Raw genomic sequence first — 26,179 nt, 5'->3', positions numbered from 1 at the left:
AGAAATCATTATTTTGTTCATTTTTTAATCACAACTTTGAGGTGCAGTTGATTTGACATAGTAAGTTATGTCTTGATGTATCCTGCTCTTTGGATTTAATGATTATTATAGGAGGTATGACCTATAATGTTTTTATGCCTTTATATGTTTTGTACATAATATTACCTTGTTACTGCAACTCTTATAAATTAACTGTCATATTGCTCTGTCCTTGGCCCTTTAACACTTTGTATGACTACATACAGAGGATTATACTCCCTACAAACAAAGTCAATCTGTCCATTTATCTGTCTGTCTGTCTAAGTGCCTCCCTAAACAAGTATTGATAAAACTTTACACAGTTATAGAACACTACTTGAAACTGCTTTCAGGAATATTATCCTGGTCCAACATTTTCAAGGGTAGATAATTGAATTTACTGACTTAGTCTTCTAATAGTGTTACAGGGCAGTGGGTTTCATTTTGTGAGTTCACTCGCAGTTTAGTTATACTTTGTGATGCAACTCATGCAAGAGCTTCCAAGATCATTAGATCATGATGATGGATGGCTACTTAACGTTCATCGGCAAACTAATATGCATATTTAGGACGAGAACATGCATGTTAATGTAATATGAATATTAACCCTGCTTTGTACTAGACCAAAATGCTGAGCTGGATTTTTAACATGCTAGTTCACAAGGTAACAGTCCGCAGGTAGACATGTCACCTTACCCGGACACATTATTCTGACTCTGAGCGGATCATTCTTTGCTCTTACTCCTTATTACCGCATGCTAAGCAGAAAAGCAGCAAATACCAATTTTAAAGTCTTTGGTTTGAACCGTCTGGGGTTTGAACCCACGACCTCCCGCATTCAAGGTGAACAAGCTACCACAAGATCAACGTGGCGGTTCTAAGATGATTAGTGTTTGTTTGTTAGACAGAAATGCAACAAACAAAAAACATTTAGAGGTTATATGTTTTACTACATAAGACGAGTCATGATGTGTTTTTGATCAAATAATTCTAAAATTGGTTTCTACAATTGTTTCAGTGTATATTAATGCCCTTCAACACTTCTTGCATTTTTTTAAGGTGTAGCTTCTTTAAATTGTTGGTGGTTTAAAAGGAAACATTTGCTTTTGAAGTAATTTTTCATGACTATGAACTCAAATACATAGAATGTGTACATGAGATGGTTCTGAAAATTTAAGTTTTTAACTTTATAATGTCAGAGTTGCCTCTGATAACATATTTTTAAAAGAAAATGAATCAAAAACACACAATGAAAATTATAGAATATATGAATCTCCTTTATGGTTTAAAAGCATGCTTATTTTGCCAAAATTGTACTCTTCAAACCGTCTTTCCTTAGGATTAAAAATATGATTCCTTACAATACAGAATGAAGAATAAATTTGCAACAGATAAAAAGATTTTTTTATCAACATTGCTTGGATCATGAAAGGATTCATTTTCAGAGTTGATGATAATCCATTTTTAGTTAGATTTTCTTAATTGTTAATCCAGATTTTTCCATTCCTTTGTTAACATGTATATAGTAATTGGCTTTTGATATGATCTTTTGCATTTTATTTTTGTTGAACAAAATCATTTTTTCAGTTTTTAATGATTTATTGATATTGAAGACAGTATTTATAATAATTCTTTTAAATAATTTATTTTGGTTATTTGTATTTTGACAGAACATTGGTACAGAAACAGTCTACCAACACTAGTGCTGTAGTTTATCATATACAGATAGTTTCAGTAGGAGTGGTTTTTACGTACCAGACTGCTATTGGAATAGAAACTATAACTTTACCTGAGGTTATACCCGCCAAAACATGGACTCATATTGCAATACAGGTTAGGTTTATTAACTCATAATATTTCTAACAGATTTAGTTTTCTAATGTACAGTCAATCAACAGTTTTTCTAGTTTGTAAATGGAAATTATTAACTTTGATTAATATAAGAAGTTATCAGGTGAAATTTGTTCATCATTCCACCTCTCTCTTGATAATATCACAAAATTGTTAAAAGTTGGAATTCGTTTAGGAGAACCATATTTCCATAACAAGGTCATAGAAGATAGTACTTTGTAATATTGGTATACATATATCCTTGATAGCATGTGATGATTTCATCCTTGTTGATGTAGTGTACCTTTTTAAAGAAAATTATTATAAATATGAAAAACTCTTTGACATGATTTATATTTAGGCCTACAAGACCATTGTGAGTTTTTACATTAATGGTGTTGGCCCTGGTTATTCAGCTACTTACACTACTGAAGTGACTGGTCCCTTACTTGATGAAACTGGTACCTTGAGGGTAGGACAGGATCATTCAGGAAATGGACAGTTCTTAGGACGAATTCAAGATTTCTTTGTTTATTCTACCACTTTGTCTAATAGGTAAGAAACTTCTGATAGAACTATGAAGAAGGTATGATTTTGGGCCATAATAGCACTAAATTAATTATATTTCAATAATTTTTATCTTCTTTATTTTAATAAGATAATAATAGCACTAAATTAATTATATTTCAATAATTTTTACCTTCTTTATTTTAATAAAATATTGCTATATTGTGAGAAAAATATCCTTTTCATATAGTATACAGCAATGCAATGACAGTCAGAAATCACTAAAATGTTAATATTGCACAAAGTCTTAATGTTTGACACAAACATATCTAAAAATGGTAAATATGACAATCCACACCCAAAAACTAGAAGTGTAGTTTGTGTTTTTTACTTGTTTACAAGCAAATGCTGGCCAGTACTTTTGGTGTTGTTTCCTAATAATGGGCAATGATGAAATAACTGTATTGATGTCATATTATGTGTCCTCCCATCTTAACTACTGGTATTATTTTCTTTTCTTAAAGCCATTTTTCTGAAAATTTTCAGAGTCATTTGTTGAACAACAAACTATTAAAAATGATATTTTGAAATGATGTAAACTATAATAATATTCAGGATAATCTTTCGTATTTGTTTAAAAACACAAATCTATTGAGGGAGAATGTTATTTTCAATTAGTATTAAACTAAACAACTGTTTCATAATTATCTATATTAAAAGTTGATAAAAAAATTATATTTTTTTAGGGAAATACAAGAAATTTACACAGGATTTTTACCTCATTTGAGAGTTCAGACAAATTGTCGTTGTCCAGTCACACATCCAAGAGTGAGACCAGATAAGACACATTACTGTATTCCTAATAATGTTATTGACAATAGCGGTGATGTAATTTTACGGCTGAACGATGAGGCACATTTCCTGGAGTATATAAATGACGGAGACAGTAATAGTGTATGGTTATCAAAGTTCCAGAATAAAGTAGAAATATCCATAGATCTAGGAGATATCTTTCAGGTACCGTGTTTTATAATTTTCATTTTTATTCTCTTTTTGTTAGCTTTTTTCTCTTATTATTAACTAAATGCAAAATACGTGCATGGATTAATTTTTACTTTCTACTGCTGACCAAAACAAATCGAGACTGTAGAATTTCTTTATTGTTAGAGTTTTTATTTTATGATGTGTTTACATTGCAGGTATTCTATGTAGTGCTCCAGTTTTATAGTCCCTTCTCTAAAGCTGTTGCTATAGAAAGGAAACATAATTATTCGTCAGACTGGACCACATGGCAAAATTATGCCGATGACTGTCAACATTACTTTAGTCAACCAAACAATGGACCTCTGCTCACATCTTCATCAGTAAACTGCTTACAGTTTGTTCAGTAAGTTGATAACTCATTTTATATTTCAAAAGCTGTGGCAAAAATACCAGATATCCAATACTAGAAGAAGTATGCAAGCTTTTCTATAGGTTAAGGCAATGACACTCTCCCAAGATAAGGCAGAGCTTAAGTTATATTTTAGTTTGTTCTTTGTATAGCTATGGAAATAAGATATGGAATCATTGGTAGAAATATTATCTTTTCACAGCTAAGTGCAAAATAATGATAAACATGTTCCAATAAGTCATTAGTTAAACTGCAGAGTAACATTCTACTCAGAAAAATGTAATTACTTTTTATAAACATACTAATATAAAGGCCACAATAATTCAATAATGTGGTAAAATACAAACTATTATCTCAACCAAGAATGCATTAGACATTTTTTGGCCATGGAATTAGTTACTAATTATAAAAAGTTCAGTGACCACAATTTTGAGTATAATAACATTGTGATGGCCCTCACAATATAAATGGTTGCATACTTCTTGTTCATCGTTCGTGACCGAGAGTTGAAATCATTCCTCAGCAAAGGACCTAAATATCGTCCCCCGTCAATTATTAATTGGAACGAGTGTCGTAACATCATCCACGACTCACTCCGTACTTACTGTTCGAAATGGATAAAACGAGAAAAACCTGACAAGAAATCCTTAGATTCTTTTTTTAATTCAGTAATGAACATAGTTGATATACATATACAACATTTTAAAGAACATTTTACTCCTAAAAACAACCATAATAACCCTATTTCTCGTATCAAGAACTCACCAAGGAATTTGTTTTTGTCCCGACTGATAAGGCTGCTAATAATATCAATATTGTTTGACGTAAATTTTTCATTGAGGTTCTGCAAAAGGAAATCACGAATTCACCAACATTCCAACTGACTCCATTTTCAGAAAATGACATCTGTAACAAACATAAACTAGTAGCTACTTCTTTACAAGCAGAACCAAAAAAAGTTCCAACCATGTACTGGCTTCTGAAGCTGCACAAAACACCTTACAAATATAGATTTATTTCGTCTTCAAGCCATTGTTCCACTACTAAACTGTCTATTCTACTTATTAGTACACTTGGTACAATCAAAAACCTGGTAGTAAATTGTTCATATAAGGCCTTTGAAAATAGTGGAATTAATTACTTTTGGAGTGTCAAAAATTTGTTGGAAGTACTTGATAAATTGCATGCTTATATTGGTGATTTCGAATCTATTTAAAGTTTTGATTTTTCTACCCTATATACCACTTTGCCTCATAATCTTATTAAGAAAAAATTCACACACCTAATTAAACGGGCATTATAAAAGTCAGAATGCGAATATATATGTTCAAACTCTTTTAGGTCATTTTTTAGTAACAACAAACAAAAGAACTATGTCAATTGGACCTGCTTTGATACTATAACTGCCCTTTAATTTTTACTAGATAACATTTTTGTTCGCTATGGAGATTCCGTATATCATCAAGTTATCGGAATTCCAATGGGGACTAACTGTGCACCACTTATTGCAGTCCTGTTTCTATATTGTTATGAATTACAATTTATGACTAAAATCAGCAAAGACCCATCGAAACAACATCAGATACAAAAATTTAATACACTTTTAGATATTTGGATGATATATTGGCTCTCAATAATGACGACTTCAGTATGTAAACTAAAGAGATTTATCCGGCTGAACTGACTTTGAATAAAGCTAATACTAACAATGAACACTGCCCTTTCCTGGATCTTGATATCTATATTTTTAACGGGAAGCTTAATACCAAAATTTATGATAAAAGAGATGATTTTTCATTTCATATTGTTAATTATCCATTTTTAGATGGTGACATTCCCTTGTCACCATCTTATGGTGTTTATATATCTCAACTTGTTCGATTCGCTCGTGTATGTAACAACGTATTTGATTTTAACGAAAGAAATCTCTGTATTACTGAAAAATTATTACACCAGGGTTTTCGATATCACAAACTTCTCAAAACATTTACTAAATTTTATTATCGGTACAAGGACATCATTCGTAATTATAATTCAACATGCAAACATCTTATACGTTCAGGTATTTCACATCCAATATTTTATGGTAATATTCTTTACAAAGCACAAAAATGTTGGCATTCACCTCAAAAGCTAACCAAACCTTTAAACAGACTTATTCAGAAGGGATATAGCTACGATACTGTTGTCAGGTCATTAAAGATGGCATATTTTGGTATTAATATTGATTCACTCATAGGGTCTTTGCATCGGAAATAAACACATTTATTCTAAAACCAGTTGTTGGCATGAAACGGGTTATGTTCTTCTCACATATTTTATGATGGTATGATACTAAACCCCTAATGGGAGGGATTGTGCTTGATTTTCATATGATGAAGACATAATCTTTCAATCAGTTTAATTGAGGTCTGGAGCTGGCATGTCAGTAACTGCTAGTAGTCCTTTGTTAATTTATGTATCAGTGTCATTTTGCTTAGTTTCTTTTGTTACCTATTCTGACATCGGACTCAGTCTTCTTTTAAACTGAGTTTTACTGTGCGTATTGCTGTGTGTTTGTTTTTTCTACATTGGCTAGAGGTATAGGGGGAGGGTTGAGATCTCACTAAACATGGTTAACCCCGCCGCATTTTTGCGCCTGTCCCTAGTCAGGAGACTCTGGCCTTTGTTAGTCTTGTATGATTTTTAATTTTAGTTCATTTATATGTTTTGGAGTTTAGTATGACGTCCATTTTCACTGAACTAGTACACATTTTTGTTTAGGGGCCAGCTGAAGCCCGCCTCCAGGTGCAGGATTTACTCGCTGTGTTGAAGACCCATTGGTGGCCCTCGGCTGTTTTCTGCTCTTTGGTCGGGTTGTTGTCTCTTTGACACATTCCCCATTTCCATTTTCAATTTTATTCTCCAAGTATAGGACTTCTAAATATACATATACTAAGAAAGATCACACAAATTTTATACAACCAAACAGAAGAACTCTTAGACAATTACTGTTATTACAATGTATGTGTCTACAAAGTTAAGGTTACTTTGAAAAATGCAAATACATGCCAGTTTTTTCCATTAGTTTTATATTCATATTGCTCACAGTAGATATGTATCAACTTATTGCAGTGAAGACTACTAGAAAAAATGAGAAATCAACAGTAAAAATTGTCTAGTGTTTTTAACTATTTCATTTGAAAAACTATATGTTACAAACTTGAATTATTTCTTATTATAAAATTGAGAATGGAAATGAGGAATGTGTCAAAGAGACAACGACCCGACCATAGAGCGGACAACAGCCGAAGGCCACCAATGGGTCTTCAATGCAGCGAGAAACTGCATTATGTATACTTTAAATTAACTTTAATTTCTTTCCAATGACTCCATGGTCTGTTTGTTGTTTTTTTTTTTAACAATAAACCAATGTTTGCTGTCTCCTTGAATTATTTACCATCCCAACTTTTAAATCTTATTTATTGTGTCACTGCTTCAATAAATGTCAGTCAGAGATGTTCCAAAGAATTAAAAGAGTTGTCATTGATATTAATTCACTTTGGTTACGTTCTTCAAAAGTATCAATTATAATGAAATAGTTCAGTTGTATAGCATATTGGATTTAGTTGATCAGCAGAAAACATCAAAGTTCTTGTCAATTAGAATTGAGATTCACACACCTGTATTGTTTAAGTTTACTTTAATTAACTTACACAATATAACAGATAAAACTAAATTGTATCTTACAGAGACCATATACCATATTCTGGAGGACAGATAACATTCAAGATACTATCTCCAGAGCCTGTTACTAGACCAGCTTATAACCAGTTCTATGAGACACCAGAACTCCAAGACTTTGTCAAGGCTTCAATCATAAAGATAACTCTAGAAGATCATTATCATTCCAATCACTTCAGACATGAATATTTTGGCATGTCAGAAATCACTGTCAGTGGCAGGTATGAAGAATGGGGTTGAAAGTGTATAAAGATCTTTCATGTAAAGTAACGGACTGAAAATACACAATATTATTTATGTATAAGTAAACAGAAACATTTTATACTTTAAAAATCTTTTTCTTTTCATTTACTGTTATTAAAGTCAGTAAAATGGCATCATTTACTATCTGGAAATCTCAAATGCATGTAAAAGTCACTTTTTTGCTTACCATTGAATATTTTATCAAACATCTGGTGGTATTCATTTATATTTCTCTCTGTTTCATTTCAAGAGTATTTGTGTATAACATGTATATTTTTAAGGTAAAATATGCAAGATCTATACATCATTGCAATCACAAAGATGGACGTTAGAAGTAGTCATCAATTGTGGTGATTGTTATAATTTTACACTTCATTACAATGACATATTAATTCTACAGGTGTGACTGCAACGGACATGCAAATGATTGTGACACCAGTGGGATGCCATACACATGTAATTGTACTATTGATAGTCATACAGAAGGAAGCAAGGTAAATATTAATTGTGACACAAGAAGCTTGCCATAAAAAAAGTTACTGTCTTGCTTATTGTCATGCAGAGATATACTGTAACTCCAACAACATGTCATACAAAAAATACCATCCTGCTTATAGTCTTACTTTAAGAAATAAGTAAATATTTATTGTAACACCTGTAGCATGCCATAAAAGTAAAACATCTGTACTGACAACTGCTGATAGTCTCTTAGGGAGCAATATCTGATAATTATTAAATGCAATTATTGGAATACCTTGCAAAAAAGAACAAGAGGTTTATAATTAGAACTGATTGATTCTGTTTGATTGAAATATTATATATGGGGTAAACAAATATATTTAATGTCGTAAAGGTCAGCAATATTTTATCTTTGCAGTGTGAAAGATGTCATCCTTTATACAATAATAAAGGATACAAATTGGGCGACCAGATCAATAGTTTTAACTGTAAACCATGTGAATGTCATGGTCATGCTGATGTCTGTGTATATGATGTTGACCTTGACCTTTTCCCTGACAACCATGACCTTGGTGGAGGTGGTGTGTGTCAGAATTGTAAGCACAACACCACAGGACAGTTCTGTGACATTTGTGTGACCTACTTCTTTAGACCTGTGGGAAAGAGTAAATATGACAAAGATGTCTGCTCTCAATGTGACTGTTTGGTGGCTGGAGTGAATAATGTGAATCTGGACTGTAAAAAGGTTTGCCTTTAAAACATAATTGGTTTATTTGATTAAAATGATAATGTGTCATTCAACTACTATCTCATCTAAGGGCCATAGTCATGAGATGACATGAAGCCAAGAAACTTTACTCCAGTTGAAAGACCATTGATAATCTGTCTATCCCTATTTTACAAGGCAACACCAATAATTCTCATTTGAGTAACTTGATATGGAAAATTATAACATAAAAAATCAATGCACAATTTAAAAAAATAGTGATAATATTTACTATTTACCTTGCAGATTTTTTAGTTGAAAAGTTGACATATGGGTCAACATCTTTAATTGTTTTTCCATAGGCGGTAATGGTAACAATTTTTCCTGTAGCTCAGTCCATATCGTAAACTTGGATATGTATGATAGCTCGTTTCGAAGCTGTGACATTTTCACATATGTGGTTAAATTTTCGGGGTACGAAGTGAGATTATACTTTTTTCGTAAATTAGCATACCCCGAACATCCTTTCGTGATGCGGCTCCTCGTAGTAAAAAATCCCTTTTTTAACGCAATAAGTTCTTTGAACACATTTAATAGCTCCATAGTTTATACACATTTATTCTATGTTCCTCTACTTTCATAATCACCACAAATGGTTAAGCTCAGCCATTTGTAAAAAATAGAAACATGTCCAATATCACTACACAGAGATTTTTTGTTTACACACAACTTTTGAGTTCCTCATTTCGAGGCGCATTAGGGATATTGACCCATATGTTTTACTGAATATTCTATTATTTCCAATGATAAGAAAAGGTTTCTCATATCTTTTATAGACAACTTACATTTCTTCATGTAAATTGAAAAAAAAATAATATAAAATTTTGAAAATAAGGCTATAGATATAAGAAGATGTGGTATGAGTGCCAATGAGACAACTCTCCATCCAGGTCAAAATTTATATAGAAAATGAAAGGATATGGAGTAAATGTACATGTATGCTTATTCAATCAGGATGGAGGACAGTGTAATTGCAAGAGTTATGTGGAAAGCAGGCAGTGTGACACATGTAAACCAGGATATTATAATCTCCAAGCAACCAATCCAGATGGATGTGACAATTGTAGCTGTGTTACCATGGGAACACAACAAGGAGATGTTACTTGTCATCCAACCACTGGTGTCTGTAACTGTAAAAATAATGTTAGAAGTTAGTATGAAATCAACCTTCATTTTGAGAAAAAGTTCAATTTTTCATTTATTTATTGAAGAAGTGAGTACATTTTTGGGCTCATTTGTAGATGATTGTAACTTTTACTGATTTTTTTATTAAATTAGGCATGTGATTTTTATCTACATTAACCCCTTCTTGCTGCATGCAGATATTATGTATGGTAGCCATCAAGTATGAATTTTAGAGTCTCATTTTGACCTAACCAATTAACTATATTTGGTTTACAGAATTAATGTTAGGCAAACATGTCTCTGATTGGTTTGTTGATTTACTTTGTTTTTTCATTATTGTTTTTATTTCATCATTGCTATATGAATGGTATAGGGTTATTGCATGAATATTGGTGAATATTGTCCCAAGTAGATTTTTATATTGTATGAGCTTGCAAGTGCAATATCTATTCTGCTATGCATAAAATTCACCAATATTCAATGATGCAATAACCCTTTAATGAACAGCAAATCTTGAAAAATTGTTTAAAAACATTTTTTCACTGATGATGTCACTGATTTGAAGCCTTATTTGCACTAGTGCAAACTGATATATTATTCCAAGCTAACTTTTGGTTACGTTCTGTATAAAATATGTTGTTGTTATACAATAAAAGAAGATTTGGGGTATACATCAATGAGACAGTTATCCAAATCACAAATAATGAAAAGACATCTATGTCAACATGCAGTCTTTATCAAAAGAAATTTGTCTTTACAATATGTCAAGCTCTAAATCATCCTGAGTTTAAAAGTTGTGAATAAATTAAGTAGTAACTAACAAAGTTCTCCCATCAACTCCAAATTATCATAGTAACAAAAAACATTAGGCCATCTTGTAAGTTTGATTCTTGTTGTTTAACCATGAACCCAAAAATAATGTTTCTGTCATTCATGGATTAGATGCCATCATACTAATAAGTTACCATCAACACTTCTTTATCAGTGTTAGTTATTTGTTTAAAATCATCTCACCTACTGAGGATTTATTTATTTTCGTTGGTACCAATTTTGGTGGATTAAGGAAAACTTACATGTTCGTGGATATTTAATTTCATGGTTTCATAGTCTGCATACAAGCCTTTAGATAATTTGTCATTCGTTGAACATTTAATTTTGTGGTTCACCTATAACCACGAAATCCACGAAAATTGGTATCCGACGAATAATAATGAATCCACAGTAATTATTACTTACATATTAAATCAAATGAACTGAGATTTTTGTTTTAATTCAGTAATTGAGTATATATGTATTATGATTTATAATTGGACAATTTTAGATGACAAATGCGATGCTTGTAAATATGGTTACTACAACTTATCCAATGAAAATCCCTTTGGTTGTACCCCTTGTGACTGTAACCCCATGGGAGCAACCTCACAGTTCTGTGATCCATTTACTGGACAATGTCCTTGTGAAGACAGAGTTGTAGGAAGGAAATGTGACGTCTGTGCCTCTGGGTATTATGACTTTTTCAATAACTGCGTTCCATGTAAGTGTGATGTTCAAGGTACTATTCCCGGTTCTATTTGTAATGCTGTTACTGGACAGTGTGTTTGTAAAACCAATGTACAGGGTTTAGCGTGTAATGAATGTGCCGATGGAAGTTTTGCCTTTGGTGCATCAACAGACAAGGGTTGCAATGACTGCACATGTGATTTAGCTGGAACTATTAATAGTACATCTAGCTGTGACAAAGTTAGTGGTAATTGTCATTGTAAGGAGAATGTTGAAGATATGTCATGTAATCAATGTAAAGGAAACACATTTGGATTGAATATTACTGATCCTGAAGGATGTCAGTCTTGTAAATGTGATCCAACAGGGACACAGAACGGAGATATGTCACCAGATAACCTGGCCTGTGATCAGAATACAGGGCAGTGTACCTGTCTGGCTAAAAGATTTGGGAGAACTTGTGATGACTGTGAACAGGGTAGGTTCTGTTTACCAGGTTCTTTGTAGTTGAGTTTATACAAATCTTTTTATCATTTTAGTATTTTATGGTTTTGTAAATTGAAGTTGTAACCAGCCAAAATATCTTACACATAATAAATTTTTTTTTTAAATAATGATGAAATGTGCAACTATTTGCAAATGTGGCCATTAATTTGATATAACTGCAACAAAAAAATAACAAATATGTTTGATGGAAATAATAGAAATTGTAATTATAAATTTAAAATGAAATTAACACCATTGCATTTTTGGAATTACAACTTCGAACTTTGAAGGTGTATGGGAATGAATTCAAAACTATGCAATTATGTGCCCTAAGGGTTCAGTTGCCTTATTTTTGGAACAGTTTTGTTTGCGCATTTTACCTGGGTACTTTGGGTGCATCTTACTGTTGTCTTTCCCAATAGCTGCCCGGCTACATACATCCATTTAAACAGCATTAAGGTAGAATAAGGGTCTAAATTAAAGATAGAATTTTTTGATAATTTGCCAAAATGTAGTTTATATCATGGCTTTTTCAAATATAAAATAAAAGTATGGGTCATTGGGCTTTTTGTTCAAACTACAGGTTTTGCAAAATTGTCAGATTTTGTATAGATTGTTCATGGAAAACACAATTTTGTGTGATAAAAAGATAAAATTTATAGAGAAAATATAAGGAGATAGCTCCTATATTTGGCTTTTGGAAAGTAAGAAAAAAAAAATAGGGTCACAGGGGTAAATTCATAACACATTACAGTATAAAAGTTACATTATCTGAGTTAACTCCCCTTATATGGCAAAAATATAAAATTGAACGAAACAAAAAGTATTATGAATTTTTAAAAAACATTCACACAAATATGATAAAAGACATCGTTTTCATCATTTAGATGAAAAGTCTAACAAACAAATTACATTCTTATCTCAAAATTTGCACATTTCATTAAAGATCTAAACCAATTTTTTTATGTTTTTTTAAAATCCAAGATGGCGGAAGACACCTGAGCTACCCTAACTTCATCAATAGCCCTATAAAAGAATATTTGCATGTTTTCTACAAAAATGTTCTTAAGATTTTGAGGTTAATCTGAAGACCGAAAAACTATTACCCTTTTGAAACTCCAATTTTATTTTTTATGGTAATACTAATACCCCTATGAAATTTCATTTTCCATTTTTTTTGTGTGACAAAATTAGTAAACCCTTTGAAATTCCATTTTCTGTATTTTGTGACTAGAACAATGAGGATATATTTTATTTTCAGATTATTATATCAATCCAACTCCTGGAGGAGGATGTAACCCTTGTGGCTGTGACAGCAGGGGAACTCTTCCTCTTACACACTGTGACTCTATGACAGGACAATGCTATTGTAAACAGCAGGGGTCAGGGGTCACTGGTAGAGCATGCAATGAATGTTTTGAAAAGTTTTACAACTTCAATAGTAAAATTGGAAAGTAGGTTGATTTTAATATTATTTATAAATTAAAAGTATTCTTTCTTTTTAGCTCACCTGGCCCAAAGGGCCATGTGAGCTTATGCCATCACTTGCCGTCCGTCGTCGTCTGTTGTCTGTTGTCTGTCGTCGTAAACTATTTCAAGAATCTTCTCCTCTGAAACTGCAGGGCCAAATACCTTCAAACTTAACATTTACTAAATTTTATCATCGGTATAAGGACATCATTCGTAAATATAGCTCAACATGCAGACTTCTTATACGTTCAGGTATTTCACATCCAATTTTTTATGGAAATATTCTTTATAAAGCACAAAAATGTCAGTATTCACCTCTGAAACTAACAAAACCTTTAAATAGACTTATTAAGAAGGGATATAGTTACGATACTGTTGTCAGGTCATTAAAGATTGCATATTTTGGCGTTGATATTGATTCACTTATAGGGTCTTTGCATCTGCACTAAACACATTTATTTAAAAACCAGTTGTTGGCATGACACGGGTTATGTTCTTCTCATATATGTTATGATGGTATGATACTAAACCCCTAACGGGTAGGATTGTGCCTGATATTCATATGATGAAGACATAATCTTTCAATCAGTTTAATTGAAGTCTGGAGCTGGCATGTCAGTTAACTGCTAGTAGTCTGTTGTTATTTATGTATTATTGTCATTTTGTTTATTTTCTTTGGTTACATCTTCTGACATCAGACTCGGACTTCTCTTGAACTGAATTTTAATGTGCGTATTGTTATGCGTTTACTTTTCTACATTGGCTAGAGGTATAGGGGGAGGGTTGAGATCTCATAAACATGTTTAACCCCGCCGCATTTTTGCGCCTGTCCCAAGTCAGGAGCCTCTAGCCTTTGTTAGTCTTGTATTATTTTTAATTTTAGTTTCTTGTGTACAATTTGGAGTTTAGTATGGCGTTCATTATCACTGAACTAGTATATATATTTGTTTAGGGGCCAGCTGAAGGACGCCTCCGGGTGCGGGAATTTCTCGCTGCATTGAAGACCTGTTGGTGGCCTTCTGCTGTTGTCTGTTCTGTGGTCGGGTTGTTGTCTCTTTGACACATTCCCCATTTCCATTCTCAATTTTATTTGACTGAATGTTCCTTAGGGTATCTAGTTTATAAATTGTATCCGAAGTTTTGATCCATCAACAAACATGGCCGCCATAGCTAAAAATAGAACACAGGGGTCAAATGCAGTTTTTGGCTTATATCTCAAAAACTAAACCATTTAGAGCAAATCTGACACGGGGGTAAAAATGTTCAATAGGTCAAGATCTATCAGCCCTGAAATTTTGAGACGAACCGAACAACCCATTGTTGGGTTGCTGCCACTAAATTGGTACATGTAATTTTAAGGAAATTTTGCAGTTTTTGGTTATTATCTTGAATATTATTGACGATAAAGATAAACTGTAAACATCAAAAATGTTCAGCAAAGTAAGATCTACAAAAAAGTTAATATGACCAAAATAGTCAGTTAACCCCTTATGGTGTTATTGCCCTTTAAAGACAATTTTACACAATTTGTTCATCATGTTTGCTTACATTTAAAAATCTTCTCCTCTGAAACTACTGGGCCAAATACTTCTAAACTTTAACTGAATGTTCCTTAGGGAAACTGGTTTATAAATTGTATCCGAAGTTTTAATCCATTAACAAACATGGCTGCCATGGCTAAAAATAGAACATAGGGGTCAAATGCAGTATTTGGCTCTTATCTCAAAAACTATAGCAGTTAGAGCAAAAAGTGACATGGAGTTAATTCAAGATCTATCTGCTATGAAATTTTCAGACCAATTGGACCACCCATTGTAGGGTTACTGTCGGAAATAGTTTATTTTTATGAAATTTTACCTTTTTTGGTTATTATCTTTAATATTATAATAGATAGAGAGAACGTGTAAATGGCACAAATGTTCAGCTAAGTAGGATCTACAAATAAGTCAAATGATCAAAATAGTCAATTGACTCTTTAAGGAGTTATTGCCCTTGAACTGTTTGTTTTTTACATTTTTTCGTGCAAGTCTATTTCTTTTTCAAAAATCTTCTTCTCTGAAACTACTGGGCCAAATACTAAAAAACTTTAATTGAATGTTCCTTAGGGTATCTAGTTTATAGATTGTATTCGGGGATTTGATTCATTCTAAAACATGGCGGCAGTTTCTAAAAATAGAACATAGGGGTCAAATGAAGTTTTTGGCTTTCATCTCAAAAACTAAAGCAGTAAGAGCAAAACTGACATAGGTGAAAGTGTTAAACAGGTTTAGATCTACCTGTCAAGTAATCATCAGACCAATAGGACAACTTATTGTTGGGTTACTGTCCAGAAATAGTTAATTTTTAGGAAATTTTACAGTTTTGGGTTATGTATTATCTTTAATATTATTATAGAAAGAGAGAAAGTGTAAATGACAAAATTGTTAAGCAAAGTAAGATCAACAAATAAGTCAAATGCCTGAAACTGAAATTACAGGTGAGTGATATCAGGCTTTCATGAGCCTCTTGTTTTCATACTGCATAGTTATATTAACTAGTTTCTGTGAACACTTTTCAATGTTTAAGGCCTTGTCACCAATAAGCAACAATTATCTTGGAAAGTACATGATAATATTTTAGGAAATCTTGTTTCAGGAAAATTTGAACAGAATTTGAAAAATTATGAACTCTTTCAAGATATGAGTGTGATAAACCATTAACTAACATCTGTTTTATGATTTCTCCCTAGTTGCAGTAGATGTGATTGCTATGAACCAGGCAGCAAGTCAGAATTTTGTGACCTTGTATCAGGACAATGTGAATGTAAAGATTTCGTGACTAGCAGAAGATGTGACACTTGTGTGACTGGTAGTAGCCATCTAAATGCTGATAATCCATATGGTTGTAGTAAGAGTAAGTCATGTTATTATATGTAGTCAGATATGAAGAGTTTATAATGGAAGTGATTGCTTTATCAAACTTATGATCATTGCAAACATGGCAGTAGTCAGGCTAATTTTATTTCCTTTTAGAGGAGGATGGAGTTGACCAATTACTATGAAATAATCGGAAAATATTGTGCATTTTACATAATGTCTCTTTTATTGCCATTTTCATCATCTTTGAAATTTCAGGATGCTTAAGAACAAGAACTCACCTATAACTAACACCACACCTATAACTAACACCACACCAGTAGATTCTTTTTTAATTTTACAATGTTTAAAAAAAATTTGCATTTCAATTAGGAAACAGAATTCTTTTAACTTCAATTGAAAACTTGTTTGTTTGTTGTTTTTTTTTTACATTAATTTAATTATTAGTTTGAATTAGGAAAAATGTCAATGCTATAAATAACTAATTGAAATCTATACTACCAAACTTTACTGGCATTAGAATAGCCACCATGACATGCATGGACAGCAGTATTTCTTGGAAATGTTAAGCCTAAGGCTAAAAACATACAGATGACATGTAAGAACTGAATATAAGTAATGCTGCCTTATATTTTGTAGTACCAGCCCAGCAGCCCCCACCACTTCACACTCAGCTGAGTTCTGAAGCCTTACATTTGTACTGGTATGAACCAGATTATACAAATGGTATCATTAATTCATACAGACTATTTAGAAATGGTACACTGGTCTTTGTTGGTAATGGTTCAGGTAAGTGTGATAAATATCATGGCTGACCAAGAATTAATTATCATTTTCAATGCCTGAGCTAAAAAGGGCCGAAATGGGATTATTTCCATAAGTTATGAACTTTTCTTACATGTTTTTAACTCTTAAATTAAGCTGGCAATAATTATTAGATAACATGCTAATGATATATTAATGGTTGGTTTTAATATTTAAAACAATACAGCAGAAAAATTTCCAGCAATCCTATAAGTGAGGCGAAAGGTACGAAAGGGACATTCAAACACATTAATCAAAAACAAACTGACAATGCCATGCAAAAAACTGAAAACGATCAAAAGACAAACAACAGATAACAGAACAAAACATAAAAAGGCAAAGAATGTGCAACATGAACCCAAACAAAAACCGTGGGGTGATCTCAGGTGCTTCGGAAGGGTAAGCAGATCCTGCTCCACATGTGACACCATCATGTTTCTAGTATAATTATGTTAATAAGATATACATTACAGTTTTGCAATGATTGTCACTGCATAATATAAGAAACTTGCATGATGAAAGTGCTACAATTATGTCTTAAGTATTCCTTGTTTTACTTTTACAGAAATGGAATTCAATGACACAGGCCTTTTAGCCTACACAAAGTATACTTATGTGATAGAAGCAACAAATGACTTTGGCAGTATCTATAGTCCAGCAGTAACATTTCAAACCTTGCCAGGAACTCCAGTAGGACTAGTTCTGATTAATATCATGTCTGTTACATCAAATACAGCTACCTTGTCATGGAATCAACCAGTCAACATAAACGGCCCTTTGTTGAGCTATTCCATCCAGTCTGAGACCCTGGGTAGTAACAATAGAACAGTCCACTGGACAGGAATGACTAAGTCAGCAGAGATAATTGATCTGGTTCCGTTTACAAACTATACAGTATTTGTTGTTACTTGTACACCTGGTGGCTGTCATGAGAGTTGGCCCACTTCGTTCTTTACTAAATCTGCACCACCCTCTGGAATGGCTGCACCCTTAATTGACATCGTCAGTTATTCAGAGTTAAACATATCCTGGGTACCACCTAAGTATTCAAATGGTAAGCTGTAAACTTATAATATTTTGAGAGTTTTTGTTTTCTCATTATACAGTGTATAAAAGAATGTGTGCTGCTGCCAATATGACAGGTTTCCTTGTTCTGATAAAGAGATTTTTTTTCTTTTTTTTTAAATGATAAATAGCAATATGCTCATAATTTGGTTATTTGATTATACCATATGTAACAGTTTAGATAATAACATAGATTTAAAGGAATGAAAAAAACTTCATGGTATTTGTATTTTATAATATGATATTTTATATATAAACAAAGTTCTTTTAGGTTATGTAATTCCATTCATTAGCTAGATTTTGGCAAAATTAAAAAATACAATGATTTATCCTTTCTTGTATGAATGATGTGGACTTTAACATAGTCATCATATTCGCTAGCTCAGGGTTACAATCTGACCCACTCCGCATCACCCTTGGCAGATTAAGTCAGACTTTGTGATCCATGAGATAATGATTTCCATTGGAAGCAGTTGTAAATAGCTGTACCAATCAAAAGCACCTTTAAGATGGTAGCGTGTAAATAAAGAAAATGTAAATAAACAATTGCCACATGGAGATTTTGCATCGTTTTTACCCCCAAGACATAGAGGAATACATAGTGACACTTTTGAAGTTCTTAATCACTAATTGAAGGTTTTGGGTATTTTCCTTGTGCAGATGTTGGAATGTCAAAGTATATATGTGGTTTCTGCTCTACGAAATTTGTAAACACTGAACACAGTCATGTTTACACCTAAGAACTAAAGAGTACATGTGCTGTCATTTGTCAATTATGATGAAGTCAGAGTGGGCATGACTTCTATCTGTCGCTAGAAGGCACTAGGCCATATACACAAATACTGTCTTAATCTGACAAGGTTGAAGAAGAGCTGGTCAGATCGTAATCCTTGGCTTGCGAAATGCATAGCCATTTGAAATCACTTTACAAATCAATAAGAGTGTTAACATAACTGACTTTTAAATTAATAATTTCAGGTATGATAATTTATTATGAGCTATGGATGAGAGGGGAGAAGAAACCAGATGGAAATTATGACCCTATACCAAATAGAATATTTCATCCTGGGGGACAGTACAATCCTAGGCCTACCTTATCTCCTCAGGAAAATACTTTACCTCCACCAGATACTGGTTATATCATGTCAGGGCTGGAACCATTTACATGGTATGAGTTTCAGGTAAGCCAGAATTGTTGTATGAAAAATGTTAACTAAGTATAGGGTGTACTTACAGAAAGTTTTCATTGTGTTATAGATGTATTGAAACTTAAGGTAAGCGTCATTATTAAATAAGAAAATATTGATCTTTGGGATGTGGTTATTGAAAAATAAGAAACTGGAAAATTATTGATAACTTTTTTATCAAATAAATCATTCAATTATTATTTTAGGTTTTAGCCGAAAACAACAAAGGGAAGACAGCTAGTCCATGGATAGGATCTAAGACTGGAGAAGCAGTACCTTTAGAGATGTCTACACCAAAAGTTCTACCCCACAGTAGTACTGCTGTGACTATCAGTTGGACAGCACCATCTGAAAATGACGCAAGGGGAACGATCCAGTCTTATGGTGTCTTTTTCTATGAACCAACCAATGAAACTGCCTTTCCTTTTGCACCACCATTCATATGGAAGGTATGGTATTTAATGGAAAATTCTTGAAATGTCTGGATATATTTTTGTACAGTTAAGAATTTATTCAATAGTAAAATAGGTAGACTTGTCTATGCATTGTACATAAGCTTGAGGAATTATACCCTGGGAAAACTATTTGTACAGAAATATATCCAGTTATTGAATGGTACTATAATGTAAAAGCTTAAGTTTTTGACGGTATTGTTTTAAAAAACAAACAGAGACTTTGATTATGATTTTGCATGATACAGTTACATTAATGTTCATACAACATAACTCTATCATTATTTTTGGCTAATTTTTGAAGTAGTATTTTCCATCTACTGTGTTATTTTTCACAAATACCACACTCCATTGAATATCTGAATGCTGAATACAAATACCATCAAGACAGTGAAAAAGAATGATAGCCATTGATTTTGTTTTAAAATTTTCAATCATTCAATCAAAATATAACTGTTTAAATGAGATGAAACTTATGTAGAATATCTTTCAAAAGTTCCGATTTGCCATGTGGACAATTTTTTTGATTTTGCATGGTTTTCTGGCTGGCTCTTAAAGTTATTGAAACAAATCCTGAAACAAAACTTCAAAAATTGTAACCTTTAAAATAAATATGTTACAATTTGACTATTTGCATTCACTTTGAATATAAATACACCATAACAAAAAACTGTATGTTTTGCATTTATGTGCAGGTATACCAAAATATTTCTTAATTGTTAAACTAATGCTTTTTATATTGTTCTCTTTCATAGCTGCTAGTAACAACTGATCCTAACATCACTACACACACACTACATCAACTGGAACCTTACACAAACTACACATTCAAGATACAAGTGTGTAACAATGTTGGATGCATCAACAGTACAGAAAGCCATGGGTTAACATTACAAGCCAGTATGTATGAGCTTTGTCATGAACTCTATTTTGAAATACTCTTTCATGGTTGATCCTTAATTTACTTAGTAGAATGATCCTTTAAGTCTTTGTGTTTGAATTTAGAAATCATCTGACCATTTGATGCAGAAGTTCAGCAGGATATAATAATATTTCAACATCTTCTCAAAAACAGACAAATTTTAATAATACTTCATACTCAAATCTATAACACATTTCATTCTATCATGAGTTCTTTTTACAATCATAGTTCCAGAAGGATTTTCCAAGCCACATATTGATAGTTTGAGTTCTACTGTAATTAGAATAACCTGGTCACCACCACTGTTATTAAATGGTCCACAACCTGTTTACTCTGTACAGAAAACAGAAACATCACTTAGTTTCCCAGCAAATGTTATACAGGGAACCAGATTTCCAGGAGGTGGATATTATAAATTTCCAGCATCTATTATTCCTTTTGATGTTGGATTTACAGGTAGGTTTCAAACATCCAACAGTTAAATATTAAAAAAACAGAAGTTTGAATAAGAATTCTAAAGTTTTTAGCAAAACAATTTTTCTGGTGCAGATTTAATGTGATGTTCTTGGCTCACAAAACAAATATGCATCAAGCTGTCTTAATAAAATTTATTGACATACAAATTAGATATGAAAGTGTAAAACAAAGAGCCATAAACCATAAAGAAATATTAACATTGATGCATTTCCTAATAATTTTCCTTGATCAGATATTGTTACCATTGTTCTTTTAAGAAACGTACTTATATTTTCTATGTGTTTTTAATAATGAATATATTTAATATATTTTTCTACAGGAATAAGATTTTGGTTTAGAACAACAACGACTGATTCTCTGTTAATGTTTGCTGGTTCTGTAGGGAATCAAGATGAATTTATTGCTTTGCAGTTTAAATCTGGTCGTCCTTGGTTTCTATTTGACCCACAAGGTATGTTAGTTTCAAGCTTAGTATAAGAGTAAATATTTTTAAATCGAGGAAATGAGTCAACATTCTTGAATTACATTTTTACATGACATCCTTTCATTGAATAATGTCAAGTTTGGTCACTATGTTTGTTTTATCTATTCCTGTGAACTTTACTAAAGAATACCACAGATACAGGTAGGTCTGCTTCATACTTGACTTACACATAGAAATCAACAGTGAAAGCCATGTAAGAACTGAACTTAACACAGGAGATGAATTAAATTTTTTCCGTTATGAAATTTTCATTTTTATGCGGTAACATTCCACCAGTGTGTGAATGTAAAGTATATATCTTACAGTTAATACAATATTCCTGACAGAGGGTTGCTACTTACAAGCCAGTTACTAAACCAAGGTTCTGATGATTAGGTTTAAGTCACCTATTCAAAGTTCCTTCCTAATTTATGACTTATCACTGGATTTTTACTGGTCATCAGCAGCATGATAGGTGTCATAAAATAGAACAGGAACTGCTTTCTGTTCAGGAATACCTGAGTTCACCTGAGTTTTAAAGGGTTATTTTTGTTGCTCAGTCTTGTTTTCTGTGTAGTGTTTAATGAACTGTTTTATCATGTTTGGCCACTGTATTTGTATATTCTCTTACCTGTGATTTTTATACGACCGCAAAAAAATTTTTGTGGTCGTATATTGGTATGACGTTGGCGTCGTCGTCGTCGTCCGAAGACGCATTAAATTTCGCACTCTAACTTTAGTTTAAGTGAATGGATCTCTATGAAATTTACCATAAGGTTCAATACCACAAAAGGAAGGTGGGGATTGATTTTGGGGGTTATGGTACCAACAGTTAAGGAATTAGGGGCCAAAAAGGGGCCAAAAATAAGCATTTTCTAGTTTCCAGACAATAACTGTGGAATGGTGTATGGATCTCTCTGAAATTATACTACAAGTTTCCATTCCACAAAGGGATGGTTAGGATTTGCTTTGGGGGGTTATTGCTCAAACCGTTTAAGAATTAGGGGCAAAAAAGGGGGAAAAACAAGGTTGTCCTCATTAATGGACAAATACTTTAGTACAAAACATAATTTAAAGCAGTGTATGGGAGATAAATCAAATACATCATTGAAATTATCTCCCTTACACTGCTTTTAAATTATGTATAAAGTAATGGTTAATGAACAATTAAGATAATTTAAAACAGTGTAAGGGAGGTAATCCAAATACAACGTTTTGGTTACTTCCCTTACACTGCTTTTAAATTATGTTTAAAGAAATGCATATTTATAAAGGAAGACCAGTATGGCGCATTAGATTTGTAAAATCTTTGACCACATTTATTTATTTGTTATGCTGAATCTAACCATGTATTTAGATTTTTTATTTGTGGACCCCGCTATCAAATTGGTTCATATTGAGGTCAAAAGGGTCCAAAATTAAACTTTGTTTGATTTCATCAAAAATTGAATTATTGGGGTTCTTTGATATGCCAAATCTAACCGTGTATTTAGATTTTTAATTTTGGGTCCTGTTTTTTAAATTGGTCTACATTAAGGTCCATAGGGTCCAAAATTAAACTTAGTTTGATTTTAACAAAAATTGAATTCTTGGGGTTCTTTGATATGCTGAATCTAAATATGTGTTTAGATTTTTGATTATGGGCCCAGTTTTCAAGTTGGTCCAAGTTGGGGTCCAAAATTAAACTTTGTTTGATTTCAACAAAAAATGAATATATGGGGTTCTTTGATATTCTGAATCTAAACATGTATTTAGATTTTAGATTTTTGGCCCAGTTTTCAAGTTGGTCCAAATTGGGGTCCAAAATTAAACTTTGTTTGATTTCAACAAAAATTGAATATATGGGGTTCTTTGATATGCTGAATCTTACCATGTATTTAGATTTTTTATTTGTGGGTCCGCTATCAAATTGGTTCATATTGAGGTCAAAAGGGTCAAAAAATTAAACTTTGTTTGATTTCATCAAAAATTTAATTATTGGGGTTCTTTGATAAGCCAAATCTAACCGTGTATTTTGATTTTTAATTTTGGGTCCCGTTTTTTAAATTGGTCTACATTAAGGTCCAAAGGGTCCAAAATTAAACTAAGTTTGATTTTAACAAAAATTGAATTTTTGGGGTTGTTTGATATGCTGAATCTAAACATGTGTTAAGATTTTTGATTATGGGCCCAGTTTTCAAGTTGGCGTCCAAAATTAAACTTTGTTTGATTTCAACAAAAATTGAATATATGGGGTTCTTTGATATGCTGAATCTAAACATGTATTTATATTTTGAGATTTTTGGCCCAGTTTTCAAGTTGGTCCAAATTGGGGTCCAAAATTAAACTTTGTTTGATTTCAACAAAAATTGAATATATGGGGTTCTTTGATATGCTGAATCTTACCATGTTATTAGATTTTTTATTTGTGGGCCCACTATCAAATTGGTTCATATTGAGGTCAAAAGGGTCCAAAATTAAACTTTGTTTGATTTCATCAAAAATTGAATTATTGGGGTTCTTTGATATGCCAAATCTAACCGTGTTTTTAGATTTTTAATTTTGGGTCCCGTTTTTTAAATTGGTCTACATTAAGGTCCAAAGGGTCCAAAATTAAACTTATTTTGATTTTAACAAAAATTGAATTCTTGGGGTACTTTGATATGCTGAATCTAAACATGTGTTTAGATTTTTGATTATGGGCCCAGTTTTCAAGTTTGTCCAAGTTGGGGTCCAAAATTAAACTTTGTTTGATTTCAACAAAAATTGAATATATGGGGTTCTTTGATATGCTGAATCTAACCATGTATTTTGATTTTGGACATTGGACCATAATAGGTAAATTAAAAAAATTGAAGTTCTTAGACCACATTCTTTCTGTGTCAGAAACCTATGCTGTGTCAAATATTTAATCACAATCCAAATTCAGAGCTGTATCAAGCTTGAATGTTGTGTCCATACTTGCCCCAACTGTTCAGGGTTCGACCTCTGCGGTCGTATCAAGCTGCGCCCAGCGAAGCATTTTATTTTATTACCCCGTCCTATCTTCTTACTTTTTTTTTTACAGAATTTGAATATTTTCAATAGGTTTGCATTTATTTGTTTTCATAAGAAGATAATGGCACAATAGATGTAAATTTTTAATCAGAGCATAATGTTATACATGGTGTATGATTAATAAATGTATTTATAGGAGGATTCCTCAGTATATTGAAATATAACTAATTTTCTTTTTTTTAAGATCCATGTCCTGTGTGGAAACATTTTACCAAAATAATACTAACATTGCTTTTTGTTTAGGCTGCACATCATATGTGGAGATCGATCCGTTAATGGATGATGATCGCACATATAATGATAATGAATGGCATTATCTGCTAGTGATGCGTGACAATGAATATTCCCTTATTCAAATTAACAATAAATATCAAGGTTTGAAATGAATGCGGTTTGCGGTGAAGCACTGATTTTAGCAAGCATTACTTGCCTGCTGCTAGTTGAATAGTTCTGAGTTCAACTTCTTTATTTTACTTTCTTGGCAAAAAAATCATATTTTAAAATTAATTTGTTTTAACTTGCATAGAGAGATATTTTATCAAACAGTTAAAGTTAAATGTTGTACTTGACATTTAGAAGAAATATTAAAGGAGTTGAATTCATTGTAATAGTTGATCATGACTCACAAAAGTTTTGCACTGTTGTTTGCACAAAGTTGTGGCCATATAGCACTAAATGTTTGCTTTTCTGAGAAATAATAATTGTATTGGATTTTTTTTTTAATGAATTTATTGATTTAGGTATAGAATGATAGAAATTTTAAATGTGAATATATTTAAATACAAAATAAATTATAAAATTAGTACCAGTTATTTTATCAATCTATTTTTAATAATTTTATTTGGCTACTTTTTTGTGCAATAACAGCATTGCAAAATTTCTGCATTTATTTGATTTTTGATTTTGATTTTTGATTTTTTCTAGATTTGTACTTTGAAAACTAACAGTTCTTTAATGTATTCATCTAATCTGTTAGTCAAGAGAATCTTGACTGCAATGAACTTTAAAATGATGTTTCTCCTTTTTAATAATTTGCTTATTCCACTAACAATTTGAACCGTCCTGCCAATTTAGCACTTATTCTCAGAAAAAATGACAGTTTTGTGTGTCCAGTTTGCAGTGATAGTCACATAGTTAAAATACACTAGTTTGAAGAAGTGATTTTAATTATATTTACTTTAATCAATCTTAGGCATTACATGTAATAGTTCTGATTTTCAAACTTTAAGGAAACACTTTCTTGTTTACTGAATACTCTTATTGCTGAAATTCTGCAATTTTATTTCAAACTTAGCCAATTTAAAAAGGTATTTTGTCAGGTTTATTACATGTTCATAAGATAAACTTTTTGCATATAGTATGGAATATGGATTATTTCCCATATAACTGAAATGAGAA

General features: G+C 32.1%; 2 protein-coding genes across 3 annotated transcripts in view; both read left to right on the top strand.

The window, feature by feature from the left end:
* LOC127698417 (probable RNA-binding protein EIF1AD) overlaps nucleotides 1-24,755 on the top strand; it is a 208,818-nt gene extending 184,063 nt beyond the window's left edge. The window contains exons 6-7 of one of the 2 annotated variants that reach the window (XM_052201885.1): nucleotides 22,522-23,669; nucleotides 24,185-24,755. The gene's annotated coding sequence lies outside the window, so the exon portion shown is untranslated. Of the gene's footprint in view, nucleotides 1-22,521 lie in introns of both variants that reach the window. The other variant, XM_052201884.1, reaches the window with a different exon arrangement.
* LOC127736963 (usherin-like) overlaps nucleotides 1-26,179 on the top strand; it is a 95,460-nt gene that overhangs the window by 305 nt on the left and 68,976 nt on the right. The window contains 18 exon segments of the mRNA XM_052247523.1: nucleotides 1,689-1,851; nucleotides 2,210-2,403; nucleotides 3,102-3,372; nucleotides 3,555-3,776; nucleotides 7,508-7,692; nucleotides 8,115-8,208; nucleotides 8,592-8,918; nucleotides 9,894-10,089; nucleotides 11,386-12,042; nucleotides 13,312-13,504; nucleotides 16,249-16,412; nucleotides 17,015-17,164; nucleotides 17,745-18,233; nucleotides 19,223-19,425; nucleotides 19,638-19,880; nucleotides 20,639-20,783; nucleotides 21,034-21,261; nucleotides 21,602-21,733. Coding sequence (XP_052103483.1) covers nucleotides 1,689-1,851; nucleotides 2,210-2,403; nucleotides 3,102-3,372; nucleotides 3,555-3,776; nucleotides 7,508-7,692; nucleotides 8,115-8,208; nucleotides 8,592-8,918; nucleotides 9,894-10,089; nucleotides 11,386-12,042; nucleotides 13,312-13,504; nucleotides 16,249-16,412; nucleotides 17,015-17,164; nucleotides 17,745-18,233; nucleotides 19,223-19,425; nucleotides 19,638-19,880; nucleotides 20,639-20,783; nucleotides 21,034-21,261; nucleotides 21,602-21,733 — 4,256 coding nt within the window.

Source organism: Mytilus californianus, unplaced genomic scaffold, assembly GCF_021869535.1.
Source record: "Mytilus californianus isolate M0D057914Y unplaced genomic scaffold, xbMytCali1.0.p SCAF_4, whole genome shotgun sequence".
Classification (NCBI taxonomy): Eukaryota; Metazoa; Mollusca; class Bivalvia; order Mytilida; family Mytilidae; genus Mytilus; species Mytilus californianus.
This window is presented reverse-complemented; position numbering and strand designations above follow the sequence as displayed.